Genomic DNA, 17,313 nt, shown 5'->3' with positions numbered 1-17,313 from the left:
TCAAGAAATCATCTGGGGCAAGCTAGTAGCAAGTCATTTCTTCATCTTCAATCAAGTGTCAGATATCGAAATAGGTGTCGAGGGGTCAAGCCAAACACCTCACCTTCACAAGTTCTATCCTTCAAGCAATGACCTTTCCACAAAGGCATTCTCCATCCACTCCTTATATCTTGGAAACAATCATTACATTCATAATCATACATACATCATGCATATCATTGCATTTACGTTATCATTTCTCCCGCATGATCCAATCATCAACAACCCAGGGGCATCCACCCCACCTTGATCCTCGAACAGAGTTTCAGAACTCCGCCTAATCTATTCCCCACAAAAGCAGAAACCCTGACCATCCCATCAGTACACTGCATATAGAATTCATTGCATTGCATCTCCATAAGTGCACAAATAAATCAAACATTGCATGTGAAGCATAAGCCAAGTCACTCATCAGATGAGGTCCCTATAAGCAATCAGTTGATATTCCACTGGATCACTCAGAGTTACCATTGTGGTGTCATCCCCCAAAGTCAATCATGTTCATCTTTCTTCAACCCAGAGTTGATACTTTTGTGTTCAACCCAGAGTTGACTTTCCATTCATCTTTTAACTCCGAGTTAATTATCTTTTCCCTCTCGACCCATAGTTGATGGTTATCTCTTCTTTTATTCAACCCAGAGTTGATCTTTTTCTTGTTCCTTTCTCAACCCAGAGTTGAAGGATATCTTTTCTTTTATTCAACCCAGAGTTGATCTTATTTCTCCTTCCCACTCAACCCAGAGTTGACGGTTACTCCTAATTGTCTATCTTCCCTCTTTCAACCCAGAGTTGAATTACTTTCTCTCAACCCAGAGTTGATCTTCTTTCTTTCTCCCAACCCAGAGTTGATCTTCTTTCTTTCTCAACCCAGAGTTGACTTCCTTTTCTTCTTCAACCCAGAGTCGATACCCTTGCTCAACCCGGAGTTGATGCCTATATCTCATCCCATTAATATTGATTTCCTTTTTCATTCTCAATCCAGAATTGATGTTTACCTCTTATTCAACCCAGAGTTGACTTTCCTTTATTCTTCAACCTAGAGTTGACCCACTTGTCTTCTTCAACCCAGAGTTGACGGTTATCTTTTACTCAACCCAGAGTTGACCCTTCTCTTTTTTCCACTCAACCCAGAGTTGACGGTTATCTTTTGTCTTTTCCCACTCAACCCAGAGTTGACGGATATTTCTTGTCTTCTCCCAATCAACCCAGAGTTGACGGTCATCTTTTTGTCTTTGCCCTCTCAACCCGGAGTTGATGGTTATCCTTTTTCAACCCAGAGTTGTTATTCAATTCCTCTCTCAACCCAGAGTTAATGTTTGCCTCTCTTACAACCCAGAGTTGATATCATTTTTCCCTAGTGGATCTCATCTTTCTTCAGGCAAATTTTCAGGTTCACTTGGTATTTAATCTTCTTCCACCTTGAATGCTCGAAAGGCTAGCGCCAATCTCACCTTCAGGTTTAAGACGATTAAATAGGGGCAGCTGTTGCACCCCAAAATTTGCCCATCTAATTTTATTTATAATTGGCTTAAGTGGCACCTTTCATTTGCATGTTCCCACTAGGTCATCTAACTTCGTGCATTCATTCATTAAATAAAGACCTAAAATGTGGGGTCAAGGACCAAGGATCGAATTGAGGTCTCACAGAAGTCTTAGCCAAAAGAGGCGTATTTATCACCCAAAGAGAAAATAACGTTTGGTACTTGGTCAATGTAATTAGTTCATTTAATTGATGAGCATTGAGTTATTATGGATTCTCATTGAACAAATGTGTATTGAATTGGATGTTCTTATTAATTAGCATTTTATCTCATGCTATTGGATTCAAATTACAAGTTGAGTCAAGGGTTTCATTGAAGAGGCAAGAGTTTGTTCATTGAAATTCAACTGAGTTCGAGTTCAAAGATAATCAAAGGTAATTAAAGTTCTTAGGGGATTTGCGTGTTATTAAGATTTAATTAAGAGGTTTATTCAATATTGCAATGTGGAGAAATACTTGAGAATTTAAATAGATGCATATTGGAGGAAAAATACTTCAAGTTGATATGGAAAGTCAACCCGTGGAGTTAAAGGTCAACATACATTCGTGGAAAGGTTATGCAAGCTACATTTAAATGCATTCAAATGTTGATGCCAAATACATGTAATATCCTTGAAATGAAGCTGTAGTTGAATTTACAAGAGGAGGGCTACAATTGACTCTTAATCCTAGACTTATGGTACACTCCTAAGGTCTTTCACCAAGCTTCAAGACCATTCCTCTCACCATGTCCCAAAGAAAGCTACTGGTTCATCCAATTAACCTGCAAGTACAAAAAAGAGAAACAGGAAAAATCAAGACAGTCAACATAGAAATGGATTCAAAACGATGCCCAATTTTTATCCAGTGCACAAGTTAGTTCAAATCAAAGCCTCATTCAACTAAAGCTGATTGCCAACAGTAGTTACGCATTCAAACCGGACTCGCGTCAACAGAAAAATAAGATATTCTACTGACAGTTTTTACGCATAGTAGACTAACCGAAATCAGGAAAAATCACAGTCAAAGATGGAACTACCTGCTATCATATTCAAATACCAATCCGATACATATCCATCCACACATAAAATATGGAATAGAAAAGCCAAAACCATGCTTCAGCCATATACATTTTCATTCATAACCAACCAGTTGCATAAAAACTCAAACATACACATTCAATCATTCAAATATTTAACATCAGTTCAAAAATACATACATGGCAGCCCTGCATATTTATCACACACAGTAGCTCTGCAACCAATAAGCCTCACAACAGCATATTCAAAAATAACCTCCATAATCTCTAACCACCAAATAACCTTTCCCTAAACTAACTTCATAACCATCCTCTTAACAGAAAAATAACAGAATCACCTAACAGTTTCATAACTTCCTAACTAACTCTCAACTTCCCTAACAGAATTTCTCAACCATATAGCAAACTTAACTAACCAAAACTATTTTCTAACAACCTAGGCAAATCTCTAACTACCTCCTAACAGAACACTAACCGATTCAGTTATAAGAGCTAACAGAAAATCAGATTGGGAGGGAACCTGATGAAGATTCAATCTCCCTATATAACATCTTCATCGCTCTTCTTTTTGCTCTCTCCACCATCAGCCAATCTTCACTTCACTTCTCACCCTCCATCATCACCTTCATCCTCTTTATTCTCTCTGGATCTTCATTCTTCACACCACCACTTTTCTCCCATCTTCTTTCACTCTTCACTTTCACTCCACAAGTCGACGCCATTCCTCCTCCATTTCAATCTTCACCACTTCCACTCTCTCACCATTTCATCACCAGCTCCACAACCCTTCTTGATTGACCTTCTTCTTCACCTCTGAACCATCACTCTCTCTTCATCTCTGAACCACTCTCAATCCTCTCCGATCATATTCTTCAATCTTCTTCAATCATCTTCAATCATCAAAGAAAATTCAGAAAAAAAGAGAAGAGAAAATCGGATAACAGAAGAAGAAAATCGATTGGAAATAACTTTATAACAGAAGAACCTTCATCTTTTTCTCCCTGACTCGATCTGCAACATCTTCGTCATCACCATAACTCCTTCGAACGCATCGTATCATCATCAACTCTTCAATTCACCTTCTCCATGAGCTTCAACGGTATCACAGACCTTTACATCATCTCGTGCTCAAGAACGACAACGCTTCGGCTAAGCATCATCATCAACTTCGCGTCTGCGGCAACCGATTCAACAATCTTCAATTCCTTCATCCATCAATCTTTCTCTCATTTTTCATATATCACCGAATCACAGCTCACAATTCTACAGCAACGACATTCATCATTTTCGCGATCTCGCGACAATCAGAAAGCGGAAATCGAATAGAAAAGGAAGGAAGAGGAGAGTGTGAACGGAGACGGAAGAGCGTGGTTTTTTGGCAGCGGCGTACAGAAGCATTGTCTCGGAGAAGAAGATCACTTCACCGGAACCGCCGCGCTACCTTTCATGTTGAAGAAGGGAGGAGCTAAGTTCAAAGGTCACATACACGAACCCTAATTCTAATTGTGCCCTCTTTCTTTTTATTATTTCTGTTTATTATTTTTAATTATTTGTTTTAGTTTCATTCTTGAATAAAAACAAGCAAAACCACAATAATCTGAAAATCATGACTCTGGATCAATACAAACAACACACCTTGGGCCAATTTTGCTATCCGTGTACCCCCTGTGTCCCGTTACGTTTTTGGCAAACAATGCTGCAACAAAAATATTTCTGCTGGGCCACCAACACCTTTGGGCCCTGAGTTTTACTGATCACACCATTGTATTCAATTTGGCACCCCTTGTTTACATTTTTAATTTAGATTTTAATTAGATTTTTTTCACTTTCTTAGTAATAAAGATTACTAATTGTTCTCTTATCATTTTTAGACCCTTAATACAAATTTTTGACATAAAAATAATCATAAAAATAGTAGTTTTTAGGCTATTTGTTTTTAGTCTTTTACTTGACTTGTAATTCAATTTCTCCCATAAAAATCAACATAAAAAATAGTAGTATTTTTGATTCATTTTTGTACTATACTTTTGATTTGTTACTATATGCTTGTATGCCAATTTTTGTAGCATTGTATCCTTACTCAATTTTGCTCATGATGTGACTTTAATTTTTCATGTTCTTTTACTCCTAACCTTAGGTAGAAACCATGATAACATTAGGTAGAAATTCCCTTCATACTTAGGTTAGTTTCTTTTCCTTTTCAACTTTAAAACACCTAACAATATCCAAATAAACTCCCATAAAAAATACCAAGAAAACTCATAAAAAATGACTAATAAATACTTTGACTAATAAAAAGGGAATGGAAGCTTGTAACTTCTCTTGCTTAAGGGATGTTCGAGTGCTTGGAGCTCCCTTGCTTAAGGGTCCCATTCAGGCGTAAGTTCCCAACTTCTAAAAAACACAAACCAAAGAGCAACTCGAGTTTCCCTTGCTTAAGGGATTTCCTCGAAACGCTCAAAATCTCTTCTTCATCTCTTGCCTCAGAGGCATTCTTTCTCTTGCCTTCAGGGCATTCTTTCTTTAATCGGACACGTTATTTCCGCTCCATTCCCAGCTTAAGACTCCATAGGTCGAGCAGCGGAGTGCGAATGTAACTTCGTCCACTAAAAAACACAAAAACAAACAAAAACTAAAGAGCCGAACTACGGCGCTCTGATTCCTGAAAAGGATACGTAGGCATTAGGTCGCGGGGCCTAAGCGAGCACAATTATTTAAAAACCTTATTTTCCCCGTGTTTCTTTCTTTCATTTGCATGCATTCCCTTAGTACTAAGCTATGGATTTATACACCCTTTAGATAGCAACAAACATAGGTGGATACCATCGAGTACGATGGGCGTGAGGGGTGCTAGCACCTTCCCCTCACGTAACCGACTCCCGTACCCTATCTCTGGTCGAAAGACCTTTTTCTTATCCTTTCCTTATTCCAGGTTTTCTGATATTCCTTTCCCTCTTTGGGATAAATATATTGGTGGCGACTCTGCTGTTCATCATTTCGCGAGCGTGCGACACATATGTTATTTTACTTATCCTTTCACTAAAAATTATACTTACGTATAACCAAGTGATTGTCAAGATTACTCGTTTTATTCAAAAGAATTCTTATTAACGAAGACGAATCATGACTATGGTTCGAATGACCATTGATAACAATCTTTTTGACTATGTGTCCTAGGATCAATCTAGTCGATCCTGCGAGTAACCAAATCATATTTATTATAGTTTGGAAGACTAGCGGTTGTTTACCGGAAATCACCGTAAACACATATTAATCGATTTCAATTGTTTACAGGAACATGTCAGACAACCAACCAGCATGCATCAGACAGGGAAGGGAGACCAAGACTACGTCGGCTAGAGAGGGTAGGGAGTGTCCGTTTTAATTTGCAAGTACTTTATTTTTAACGCCTTTGTTTATTGTGCCTGTTTCTTTGAAGTTTGTGTGCATGCGTTCTGACTTCTTTGACGGCGTGTCGCTGGTTTCCAACGTCTTTGTTCTTTAATGACTTGTCTGTTTCCCAAGCGTTTTTGTCCCTTTTCTTCTTTTATAAAAGGAGGTCTCATGGACCTTTCTTTCTTCATTTTTACGCAGGAATGGGTGGCGTTAAGGGAAGAAAGGGTTCTTCAAAGAAGGAGGTGAAGGAGGTGAAGGAGGTGAAGGAGAATAAGAAGGTTTTGACTGGTTCTGCTTCTCGTCCCCTGGGGGTCCATGGCTCGGACGTGCAGGCTCAGTCTTCAGGCGTGATCAACGCTGATGGTTCTGAGACTGAGTGGGATGAGGATTGGTATAATTATCTTCATTCGGAGGAGTTCGCTCGTCGGGAAGAATAACGTGTTTTTGTTTTGTTTGATGTGTATTTTGTAACGCTCGTCGGGCAGAATAACGTGTCTTTGTTTTGTTTTGTTTTGATTTCGGATTGTATCTTTCGCACAGTGTTTTTGGATTGGATTTATCATCTTAGTATTTTCAGTTTATCTGTTGCTTATTTTTATTTGGCGTTTGCGTTTAATTAAAATGCGAGACAGTTTAAGAAAAAACATAAAAAAAAAACACAGTTTCTGCATAATTCGGAAGTTCATTTCCGAATTCACCCCCATGAGGTGTTTTCGGAAGTTCATCTCCGAAGACACCCCCCATGAGGTGTTTTCGGAGATGCACTTCCGAATTGTGGAAATTTTTTTAAAAAAAAAGCGCTTCGGAAGTTCATTTCCGAAACAGGGGTATTTTGGGATTTTCGCTGGGGGTGACCCCCATAGGAGGTGGCTAAAGAAATTTTCTTATTTTTAATGCAAGGCGATTTAAGGTTTTAGGTCTGCAGTCTTAATTATATTTGTCCTATTTTATTCTATATTTTATAAATTTTTATAACAGATCGAAATCAAATGGACATGCTTGCCTATCACTCCTAAATTTTTTTAAGAATCCATTACTTTGTGGAATCTTAAGCCAACGATATTCTCCAAAAATTAAAGGTGAAGCAAACTTATTTTTTGTATGCTCTCTTTTCTTTTTCTTCTCTCCATCCCTTTCTTTACTCTCTTATTCTCACTATCTTTATTACAAAATTAACTAACTTTGAAAATAGAAAGTAAAGTCAAGAGAGATAGCTAATTAAGAGAGAATTAGGAGTCAATAATAATTTTCTATCAAAGTAAAAGAGCCGTGAGGATAAAATAAAAGGAGTGAGTAGATACTAGCGGGCTCTTGCGGCCTTGAAATTAAAATGTAAAAGGTAGCATCAATACGTGGCAATGCTGTTTTGCATTGAATATAAATAATATTTTATGCTATATCACCATCAAGTTTAATGTGTAATAATACGGACATTGGTTTTAAATTTTTGCATTTTGCTAATAAATCTTATAAAAACTGCATAGTTTGATTTTTTTTCTTTATTCAAAACTAAATTAGAGTATTAAAGACAATAATTGAGACGAGGTAGGATGCGAGGAGCCTATAGTTGAAGAGTGCAAGTTGCAAAAGTTAGACGAGTATGACAGGTGCCCCACAACATACACTTTTTAAAATAAACAAAGTTTGACAATGCCTTTGGAATTTTCATGAATCTACCGTCATTGTTGATTCTTGACTCTACATATTTTATCAATCATCCTTGAATAAAATTGGATCAAAATGTGTCAATTAAATTTTTGATTTTAATTGAATTTTTTTTTAGTAAACCTTTAAAATTTCTCATCATAACTTATTATTGGTTTCTCTTTGAATTGAAAACTCGGCATAAATATCGTCAAATATAAGACCACAACAATAATTCATCTCTAAATCAAATATCTTACATAACTCAACATAATAATTAAAATAATTATTTTTTCAATAATTCTCATCAACAACATTAAGTAGTATTAATATTCAATAAGGGATATTGAGAGTTTACAATTAACTCTATATTCAAATATTAAAGGTTACAGACATATTTTTTTCTCCTTATTTTAAACCCAACTCATTTAATTTTTAAGCTCAACTCTGAACACATCAATTTCATTTTTTTTGACAAGGACAAATTTAACTGATATCATTAATCAAATAACGTTCAATACAAGAAGGTACTTATCTGAAAAAGCTACGCCGAGACCAAGAATTGGTCGCCCTAGCTAACGTATGGGCGACCGAATTCGCTTAGCGTTTGATGAACTTTACCTTAAAGTTCGGAAATAAAACTAACAAATGCTGAATAGATTTAATAATAACGCTAAATTCTAAGGAACCAACATGAGAAACATAAATAGCCTTAGTGACATTCTGACAATCAATTTCAATTTTAAATATCCCAATAACTCAATTAATTTATTTTCTCATCAAAACTCAATAAACAATACCAAACATCATCGAATAGACCTCAAAAACAGAATCTGCTAGAAAAATCAAGTCAATTGGCTACATACAGGTTAAACAGGTTGACGTCCGTGACCTAGCCCGACACTCAACCCGTTCCAACTCGCCACCCCCCCTTTCACGAACCCGTCTTCACTGTGATCCCCGAGCAAGGAGCCAATTTCTAGGACCATGTCAGTCGACTCGTCATCATCATGATGTCCGTCATCGCGGTAACGGTCGTATCGTCACGCGGTAGATGTCCATCACCACTATGCAGAATGTAGAATTCTGCGTTTTTCACCAATGGAGCACATTCGAAGCTCCGATTTCGATTTTGATAAAACCCACACGAATATAATTCATCAACTAACATTTATACATCAATTATACCATCATTACACAGAGATCACACTTTTTATAATCAATTCTCCACAATTTATCATTATATTCATCAAAAATCTCAAACACATTCATAAACATTAAACTCAGATTTAGACATCTTAACTCATATGAACTTCACCAATCAATCACAATATAATAAATAATTAATTCATAACATAGTCATCTTGAGAAGTTTGCACAACCATCTCATGATCCAATCTCATCGATTGAGGAACAAGAATAGGAAAAAAGGAAGAGGATAAAGACCCCTTTCTATCCTTGATGCAATAAACACCCGTATATGAATGCATTCCTCCTACATTTTCTATTCTTCGTTCCACCATGCAACAATGTTGTTGTCTGCGAGAATGGACATATAACTCCTTTGAATATCCACGAGAAACCATCATCTCTTTACTGCAAGTCAGACCCAGCCGATCTTCTTCTCTTTCAGTTGATCGTTTTTCTTCATTTTCAAACAATCAATTTTGTGAAAGCCATATGACAACATCGAAATCTGCTCGAACAGCCTCCCAACGCAACACTGTTTTTGCAACTACACTGATAGTCAACACTCCACATCCCCCGAGGGAAGCTCCACTTCCTCCCCCAATTGATCCAATCCTGAAGACTTCTCTTTTAGTTCATACTCCTTAGAATCCAATTCCTTAGACGATCGACTATAGCACACCCTAATTTCTCCTGAACTTTAAATCTTTTCACCAACTACTTCAAGGTAGTATCTCAAAGCAACCTTCAGCGCAATCACAAATCCCCAAACAAGAGATACTTGAAAACCTCCAATAACTGCAAGCAAGCTTAGACATGCAAGAGGCGAACGATATGCTATGCTCAAGAATGTTTAAAACCAACAACTGAACTCGCACTTCTTGGTTGAAAGACTACTATGAATCGAAGAGAATTTGCAATACGCTCCTTTTAGAGACGATTCTATATATGTGTTTACCCTTGATTTTGGTAAACAAGCGCTAGTCTTCCGAATTCGATACTTCGGTTACTCGTAGGATCGACTAGATTAATCCTAGGACATATGTGCATATCATTTAAGTGTTGTTTTTAGGTTTTTAGACACTAAAAGTAAAGACAATCTCAAAGATAAAAATGTATGACTATAAAAGGAATATAAATGACAGAAAAGTAAAGATTAAAAGCGAAGAAAGATAAATTGGACAGAAAAGTAAAGGTTTCGACTGAAAATATAAAGGAATATAAATGACTTTAAATACAAATAAAATTGCTTTAGAAATGAAAAGGTGTTTCAAGTGTACATTTCTCAAAGAGACTCGTTTCTCAACACGCTTAGATACTGTGGGTATTTTGAGAATAATACAATGTTAAACACACGGAAAATCGGGATGTGTTGATGTGCATAAGATATATCCTTATGCACGGTGCATAAATACTCAAATGTTGTTTATATTACTCAAAGTATTATATTTATTAGTCAAAATAATATACAGATTACTCAAAATAGTATAAATATTACTCAGAACGATGAATATATTACTCAAAATAGTTAAAATTCGATATTACTCAGAATTGTGTAAATATTACTCAGAATAGTGTACTCATTACTCACAATTAATAATTACTCATAATTAATAGAAGTGTACAAATAATGCATATATTATTCATGGATTATGATATTATTACTCGTTTTTAACTAAAATGTTACTCGGAACAATTTAAATATTACTCGTACGAGACTTATGCACTGTGCATAAGGATATACCTTATGCACATCAACCTGACCCCGAAAAATCTATTTACTAAGACTCCTATATATACTAATTCGACTACAACGGTCTTCTACTCAAAAGATGACACGTTTGCACCTGCATGCGATTCGTCTCTTGCAAGCCTCCAGGATTCCTTCTCAAGGAACGGACAAGGCCAAAATACCGTTATTGGCCTATTTCGAAATCCTCTACATCGAACTCCAAGTCCAATTGATTTAAAATATTTATAAGTCAGCTCTTTGCCAAAACATCTTGTCGAAAACATCTTCACGCCTCGTCGAAGTCAATCTTCTTCCACAAAATCAATCCTTTATTTCTTCAAAATCTCCTCCTTTAGTGACCATCGAATTGGCAACCAACAATATGGAGGAGTTTTACGCGACAATTAAAGAATCATGTAGAAATTGATCATTGTCAACACTAACTCTCGATGAAAGCGAATCCTATATCACCAAATCGTATCCGACATCGAGAACATTGGTCTCTACCAAGGAAGAGGCGACAGTCACATTCACCAGAAGCTCGTTGTCCTCATCAATAACCATCACACCATTTCTGAAGAAATCATAGACGTGACATCGAAGTACAAATTTCTAATCGAAAGAGAAATCCACTCTAGTTGCATACTTGACAATAAAATCTTAAAGTCTTTCGGAAAACCTCCGAAATTAGATAGCTACAAAAATGACAAGAAAGATTCAGACGATCACATTAAACACATTAAACACGTAAACACCATGCTTGACTATCACAACCGCCGTCGAGACGATGGAGAACGAAGGCCTCGAAGTACTTCGTCTCCTATTCCTAGTTCCACAAAGAAAATATAAAAAGTGCTTTCAAGCTTGTTCAGTTCCTCTCCTTAAGAGTTGTTATAGTTATAGTGTTGCTGTTGGACCACACACTAAGGTTACACAATTAGTCGGAAATAAAATTCGACCCGTAATGTAATCAATAATTCTCCGACGACAAGTAATAACGGTTATATTAGTGGTAGCTAGTAACTCTCCCTCAAGGCTGGCACGATCAATTGAGGCTGAGAGTCAAGCAAAGCAAATCATCGTTGCGAATCTCTACACACTCATTGCATCAAATGACATGTTTTAATAATCAACATATTCGACAGTGTACTTGTTTGTCATGTAGTCATTAGGTGCCACCACGAGTACAGTTTGCACTCACCATTTCACACACAAAACTATTAAAAATTACAATAAAAATAAATAAAATAACGTGCTCAACTTGTTGAGTCACACAATATTGAAGATTACGTTTTCAAGTAAGAGATAGACAGTGTTGACGTTTCAACTATACTATACCATGTGGGAAGACTTACTGGTCTACGCTGACATAAGCATTTGGCCTATATAACAACTTGCCAACTTCCTCTCATACTTAAAAAATCTCAATAGCAACTAGTACTAACAATTTGACACACTTGATAAGTTTTATTCATCTTAGTAGTGTGTGGTTTTTTCATATTGTGTCAAGATGAGTGATAGTAAAGTAGTTGAAGCAAAACCTCAAAAAAACCTTCAAGATTTCGATCCTAAGAAGAAACCTAAGCGAAACAAGTATGCTTTTGCTTGTGCTATGTTAGCTTCCATGACTTCCATTTTACTTGGATACGGTAATTAACTAAACTACACTATTTCATATTTATAAATAATGTTGATTTTTGACATGTTATCATTATGTTGCAGATATTGGTGTTATGAGTGGAGCTGCAATCTACATAAAAAGAGATCTTAAAGTATCCGACACACAGATTGAGGTTATGATGGGAATCATTAACATCTACTCTCTCGTAGGTTCCTGTCTTGCCGGAAGAACCTCCGATTGGATTGGTCGCCGTTACACCATCGTTTTCGCCGGTGCTATCTTCTTCGTTGGAGCCTTACTCATGGGTTTCTCACCAAACTACGCTTTCCTCATGTTTGGCCGTTTCATTGCCGGAATCGGCATCGGCTACGCCCTCATGATCGCCCCGGTTTACACCGCTGAAGTCTCCCCCGCTTCCTCTCGCGGCTTCCTCACCTCCTTTCCAGAGGTAATATAACTGTATAGCTATTAACTGACTTAACATAAAAATAGTAAATATGCGGCTTTATCCTGTTCATAAATTTTTTACCAAAATAAAAGGAGATAAATCTAAAATAAATTTATATAAAGTACTAATCTTTCCTGAAAAAGAAAAAGCAAATCTGTTACTTTTTTTAGACATGCTGCATAGTTTCATAGAATCTTTACTAATAATATTTGAATTGATTCTATATTTTCAGGTTTTCATAAACAGTGGAATATTACTCGGCTACGTATCAAACTATGCATTTTCAAAACTATCACTTCAAATAGGCTGGAGAATGATGCTTGGAGTAGGAGCAATTCCTTCTGTAATCCTGGCCGTTGGAGTGCTAGCCATGCCAGAGTCACCTCGATGGCTCGTAATGCGAGGCCGTTTAGGCGACGCAATAAAAGTACTCAACAAAACCTCAGACTCCAAAGAAGAGGCTCAATTAAGATTAGCCGAGATAAAACAAGCCGCCGGAATACCGGAAGACTGCACCGACGAAGTTGTTGAAGTTAAAAACAAGAACACCGGTGAGGGTGTATGGAAAGAGCTTTTCATTTACCCTACACCCGCAGTTCGTCATATTGTTATAGCTGCACTAGGGATTCATTTCTTCCAACAAGCATCCGGCATAGACGCTGTCGTTTTGTACAGTCCGAAAATCTTTCAAAAAGCTGGGATCAAAGGTGATACTAATCTCCTTCTTGCAACAATAGCAGTTGGATTTGTGAAGACAGTGTTCATCTTAGTGGCTACTTTCAACCTAGACAAATTCGGTCGTCGTCCGATGTTGTTAACAAGTGTGGGAGGCATGGTGATCTCGCTTCTCACACTCGCTGTCAGCCTCACGATCATTGATCATTCGGAGAAGAAACTGATCTGGGCCATTGGATTGAGTATAGCCACTGTTTTGTCTTATGTTGCGACTTTTTCGATAGGTGCGGGACCAATCACGTGGGTGTATAGTTCTGAGATATTTCCTTTGAGATTGAGGGCGCAAGGTGCGGCTATGGGTGTGGTGGTGAATAGGGTTACTAGTGGGGTTATTTCTATGACGTTTTTGTCGTTGGAAAAAGCGATTACTATTGGTGGAGCTTTTTTCCTATTTGGAGGGATTGCTACCATTGCGTGGATATTCTTTTATATCATGCTTCCTGAGACACAGGGGAAAACGCTTGAAGAAATGGGAGAAAGTTTTGGGAAAATTTGGGCCAAACCGAAGAATGGTAAGGGGGTTGAGAATGATAATAATCGTGTGTCACAGGTTCAGTTAGGGACTAATGTGTCAACTTAAGTATACTATATAAATGTCATATATTATCAGGGGTGATGTATAATTATATAATATATAGTGGTGTTGAGTATTTTAGAGGGATGGAGTGATGGATTTTATTTATGAGAGAGAAAGATATATTGAACATGAGGTGGATCTTGAGATTAGTAGAAACCATTTTAGTGGATCTACCAAATTGTTTAATGTGTCATTCTTTTCTTATGAATCTGAGCCTCTAGAGAATCTGCATCTGTTTTAGAGTAGCTCTTTTTTAAGAAAAACTTGTATGGAAAAAAAAATTCACAACACATTTTAATGATAACAAAAAAAAAAACAAAATGAGTTGCATTATTGTTTTCTTAGAAATAGATTCCTTCCTCTTAGATTCCTTCCTCTTTTTTTCTCTTTCCATGTTTTATTTCTCTTGTCCAATTTTGAGTCGTCTGATAAACTAAATTAGTGACGGTCTGCTCTAATGTTTTGGATACAAAATTAACTAAATTAGTGACGGTCTGCTCTAATGTTTTGGATACAAAATTAACTAAATTTATAACATGAAATTTTAATTACCGACTCTGAACAATGAACATAGTAATATTATATGTACTTTTATTTGAAATTAATGATTTTCCCGAGTCTTTGTAATTGAAAAAATAAATTTAGATGGAACAAGAGAAGTGATGAATTGCATATTGTAGTTTCGATTGATTAAATTATGAAGTTGTAATAATAGTTTGTGTTATAACCAGAATAGTCTTAGCTATTAGTTTCGTTTTACACGCTTTAAAATTTTAACTAGTTGTGATTTTTTTTTTAAACCAAGAAACAAAATCATTAAATAAAAAAAAGAGAAGAAGCCAATTACACAAGGGGGATCAAGCCAAGACCCCTTAATAACAAAGTCTAGTCTTAAGAGTATCCATCTTGTCTAACAAGTAATCTCTAACAATAGCATTATGGACATAGTTGAACCAAGATGTAGTTTTTATTTGCAAACCAATGCTAGCCAAAGAATCAGCATAAAAATTGGCTTCCCTAAAGTTATGGGTGATTCTAAAATCAATATGTAACGTGTAATTCCAACAACAAAGCCAACGAGATCGAAGTTTCCAAGGCACCAAGACATGATTTTTGAAAGAGTTAACCACAAAACTACAATCCGTTTCCACCTAAAACTTAGTGTAATGGTTCTTTTTAGCCGCTTCTATGGCCATAATAGCCGCATTAAGCTCAACCGACTCCGAATTGTTATTATCCAAATAAGCACTAAAGCTTAGAATATGATTAGCGTTATGATCACGAAAGATTCCCCCACACGCTGCAACTTTAGGATTACCAATTGCAGCCCCATCAATGTTACACTTTATCCATCCCAAGGAAGGGGGAGACCAAAGAACTTCTATTGTTTTCACACCTTTGCTTGGATTAATATTTATACCAAAACGCTTGAGCAAGCTGAAGCTGGAAATAGTAGCATCTGAGACCCTAAGAGTATTGTTTCCAATCACTTTAGCTTGGGCCAGAATCACAGTCACACAAGTATTCCACGAGATTGTCTTGTCTTCAAACCTTAACTTGTTTCTAGCATGCCAAATCTGGTGGAAAACACCAACAATGCATGCATGAATCACTGCCCGAGCCTGAAGAGACCAGCTTCCCTTTAAAACCTCTTTGCGATCATTAACATTATTGATCAATCTATTTAAGCCCAACATATTGATCATCCAATTCCACATACTAATAGCAAAGCTGCAACCAAAGAAAATATAACTAGAAGTTTCACAACACATCTTACAAAAACTGCATTGAGATGGAAAGAAGAAGCCTCTCAACAATAAGTTATCATCATTAGGCAATTTGTTATGAATATATCTCCAGACCAGCATAGATTGAGAAGGAGGAGAGTCCTTATCCCAAGGGAATGTCTTCCACTCAGCCGAAGGATAAGGAGTGATGATTGAATTGTAAGCTTCCTTAACAGTCAAGACACCAGAAGAATCATGTTTCCAAGCAAACAAATCATCAACATCAGCTGTAGCTACTGAGAAATTGGAAATGATGCTTAGAAGATCTTGAAGAGCCACTTGTATGTTGTCTTTGATTTGCCAGGTATTGTTCCACCAGTCTCTCACTTTAGAAGTAAGGGCATAATGAAATTGCTTGGGAATGTGATACTTGTCAGCCAGAACCTCACCAGTCCAATTATCTAACCAAAAATTCATGTTTTTTCCATTGCCTATGGTCCACATGCAATTGTCCTTAACCCTCTCATGAGCCTCCTTAATGCCACTCCAAATTGAGGATTTGATAGCCTATCTTATGAGTCCACCATTTCTCTTCACTCTTCCATTGAGCAAAATTGACCATTGTTGATTGGCATTTAGGAATTTCCAACATAATTACATATTTGTTGCTGAATTGAATGCCTTAAGATATATTATTCCCAAGCCACCCTCATTAGTTTTCCTACAGCATGTCCTCCAAGAAACAGTCACCACTTTATTTTTATCAATGCATCCACTCCATATGAAATTTTTGAGCCATGCCTCAATCCTCTTTATTATGCTGTCAGGCTAGTTGTAAATTCCAATGCTGTGCACCACCATACTAAGGATGACAGACTTAACCAGCTGAATCCTCCCCGCCATAGTCAGGATTTTTGCTTTCCAAGATGCTAGCTTGACTCTTATGTTATCTGCAATAGGAAGGAAATAGATAGCCTTAGGTTTACCTATAAAAATTGGGACTCCAAGATATATGAAGGGAGGACTAGCCATGGTGAAGCCAATTAGATTGGCAAGAGTAGTATATCTGGTCTGGGATATTCCCCCAGCATATATATCAAGGATTTGGAAAAGTTGCAGAGCTGGCCAGAGCAATTCCCATAATCTTTGAGAAGACCAGCTATTGCCTACAAAGATTTAGTATCTCCCCTGCAGAAAATCATTATTTCATCTGCAAAAAGAGTGTGTGAAGGAATCATATAGTGCTTGTTAGCTCTTATAAGGTTAATTTGATTAGTTTTAACAAGATTAGAGATCCCTCTACTAATCCTCAGCCAGACAAAAAAATGGGAGATGAGGGATCTCCTTGTCTCACACCATTGGTACACTTGAAATAGCCTATTTGTTTTCTATTGAATCCAATAGATATGTTAGTAGATGTGAGAATGGTATGGATCCAGCTACAAAACAAAGAGTTGAAGCCGAATCCTTTAAGAGTTTTTAAAAGGGAATCCCAACTGAGAGTGTCAAATGCTTTAGCAATATCAATCTTCAAGGCTACATTGACAGTAAAGCATTTATTGTTGAGGTTGTTAATGGCTTCAAATGCAAGGCATATCCCATCCCTTATACATCTGCCAGAAACAAACCCTTTTTGCTCAGCAGAAAT

At 36.9% G+C, this 17,313-nt stretch overlaps 2 protein-coding genes across 2 annotated transcripts; one reads left to right on the top strand and one right to left on the bottom strand.

The window, feature by feature from the left end:
• The first annotated feature begins 11,967 nt into the window (after window positions 1-11,967).
• Window positions 11,968-14,263, top strand: LOC131633574 (polyol transporter 5-like). Its single transcript, XM_058904275.1, has 3 exons — window positions 11,968-12,206; window positions 12,280-12,626; window positions 12,859-14,263. Exons 1-3 carry the CDS (start codon window positions 12,068-12,070, stop codon window positions 13,939-13,941), a joined length of 1,569 nt encoding a protein of 522 aa, XP_058760258.1. The 5' UTR covers window positions 11,968-12,067; the 3' UTR covers window positions 13,942-14,263.
• An 826-nt stretch (window positions 14,264-15,089) lies between these two features.
• Window positions 15,090-16,142, bottom strand: LOC131633578 (uncharacterized). Its single transcript, XM_058904278.1, has one exon. It carries the CDS (start codon window positions 16,140-16,142, stop codon window positions 15,090-15,092), a length of 1,053 nt encoding a protein of 350 aa, XP_058760261.1.
• Between the last annotated feature and the right edge of the window lie 1,171 nt (window positions 16,143-17,313).

The sequence above is a fragment of the Vicia villosa genome, unplaced genomic scaffold, assembly GCF_029867415.1.
Source record: "Vicia villosa cultivar HV-30 ecotype Madison, WI unplaced genomic scaffold, Vvil1.0 ctg.001143F_1_1_3, whole genome shotgun sequence".
Taxonomy (NCBI): Eukaryota; Viridiplantae; Streptophyta; class Magnoliopsida; order Fabales; family Fabaceae; genus Vicia; species Vicia villosa.
This window is presented reverse-complemented; position numbering and strand designations above follow the sequence as displayed.

Bases quoted from the DNA above. Each gene is read 5' to 3' on its own strand.
- LOC131633574 (XM_058904275.1), top strand. From the start codon at position 12,068: ATGAGTGATAGTAAAGTAGTTGAAGCAAAACCTCAAAAAAACCTTCAA. The intron at 12,207-12,279 runs GTAATTAACTAA...ATTATGTTGCAG, and splicing joins TTCCATTTTACTTGGATACG to ATATTGGTGTTATGAGTGGA. The intron at 12,627-12,858 runs GTAATATAACTG...CTATATTTTCAG, and splicing joins TCCTCACCTCCTTTCCAGAG to GTTTTCATAAACAGTGGAAT.
- LOC131633578 (XM_058904278.1), bottom strand. From the start codon at position 16,142: ATGAATTTTTGGTTAGATAATTGGACTGGTGAGGTTCTGGCTGACAAG.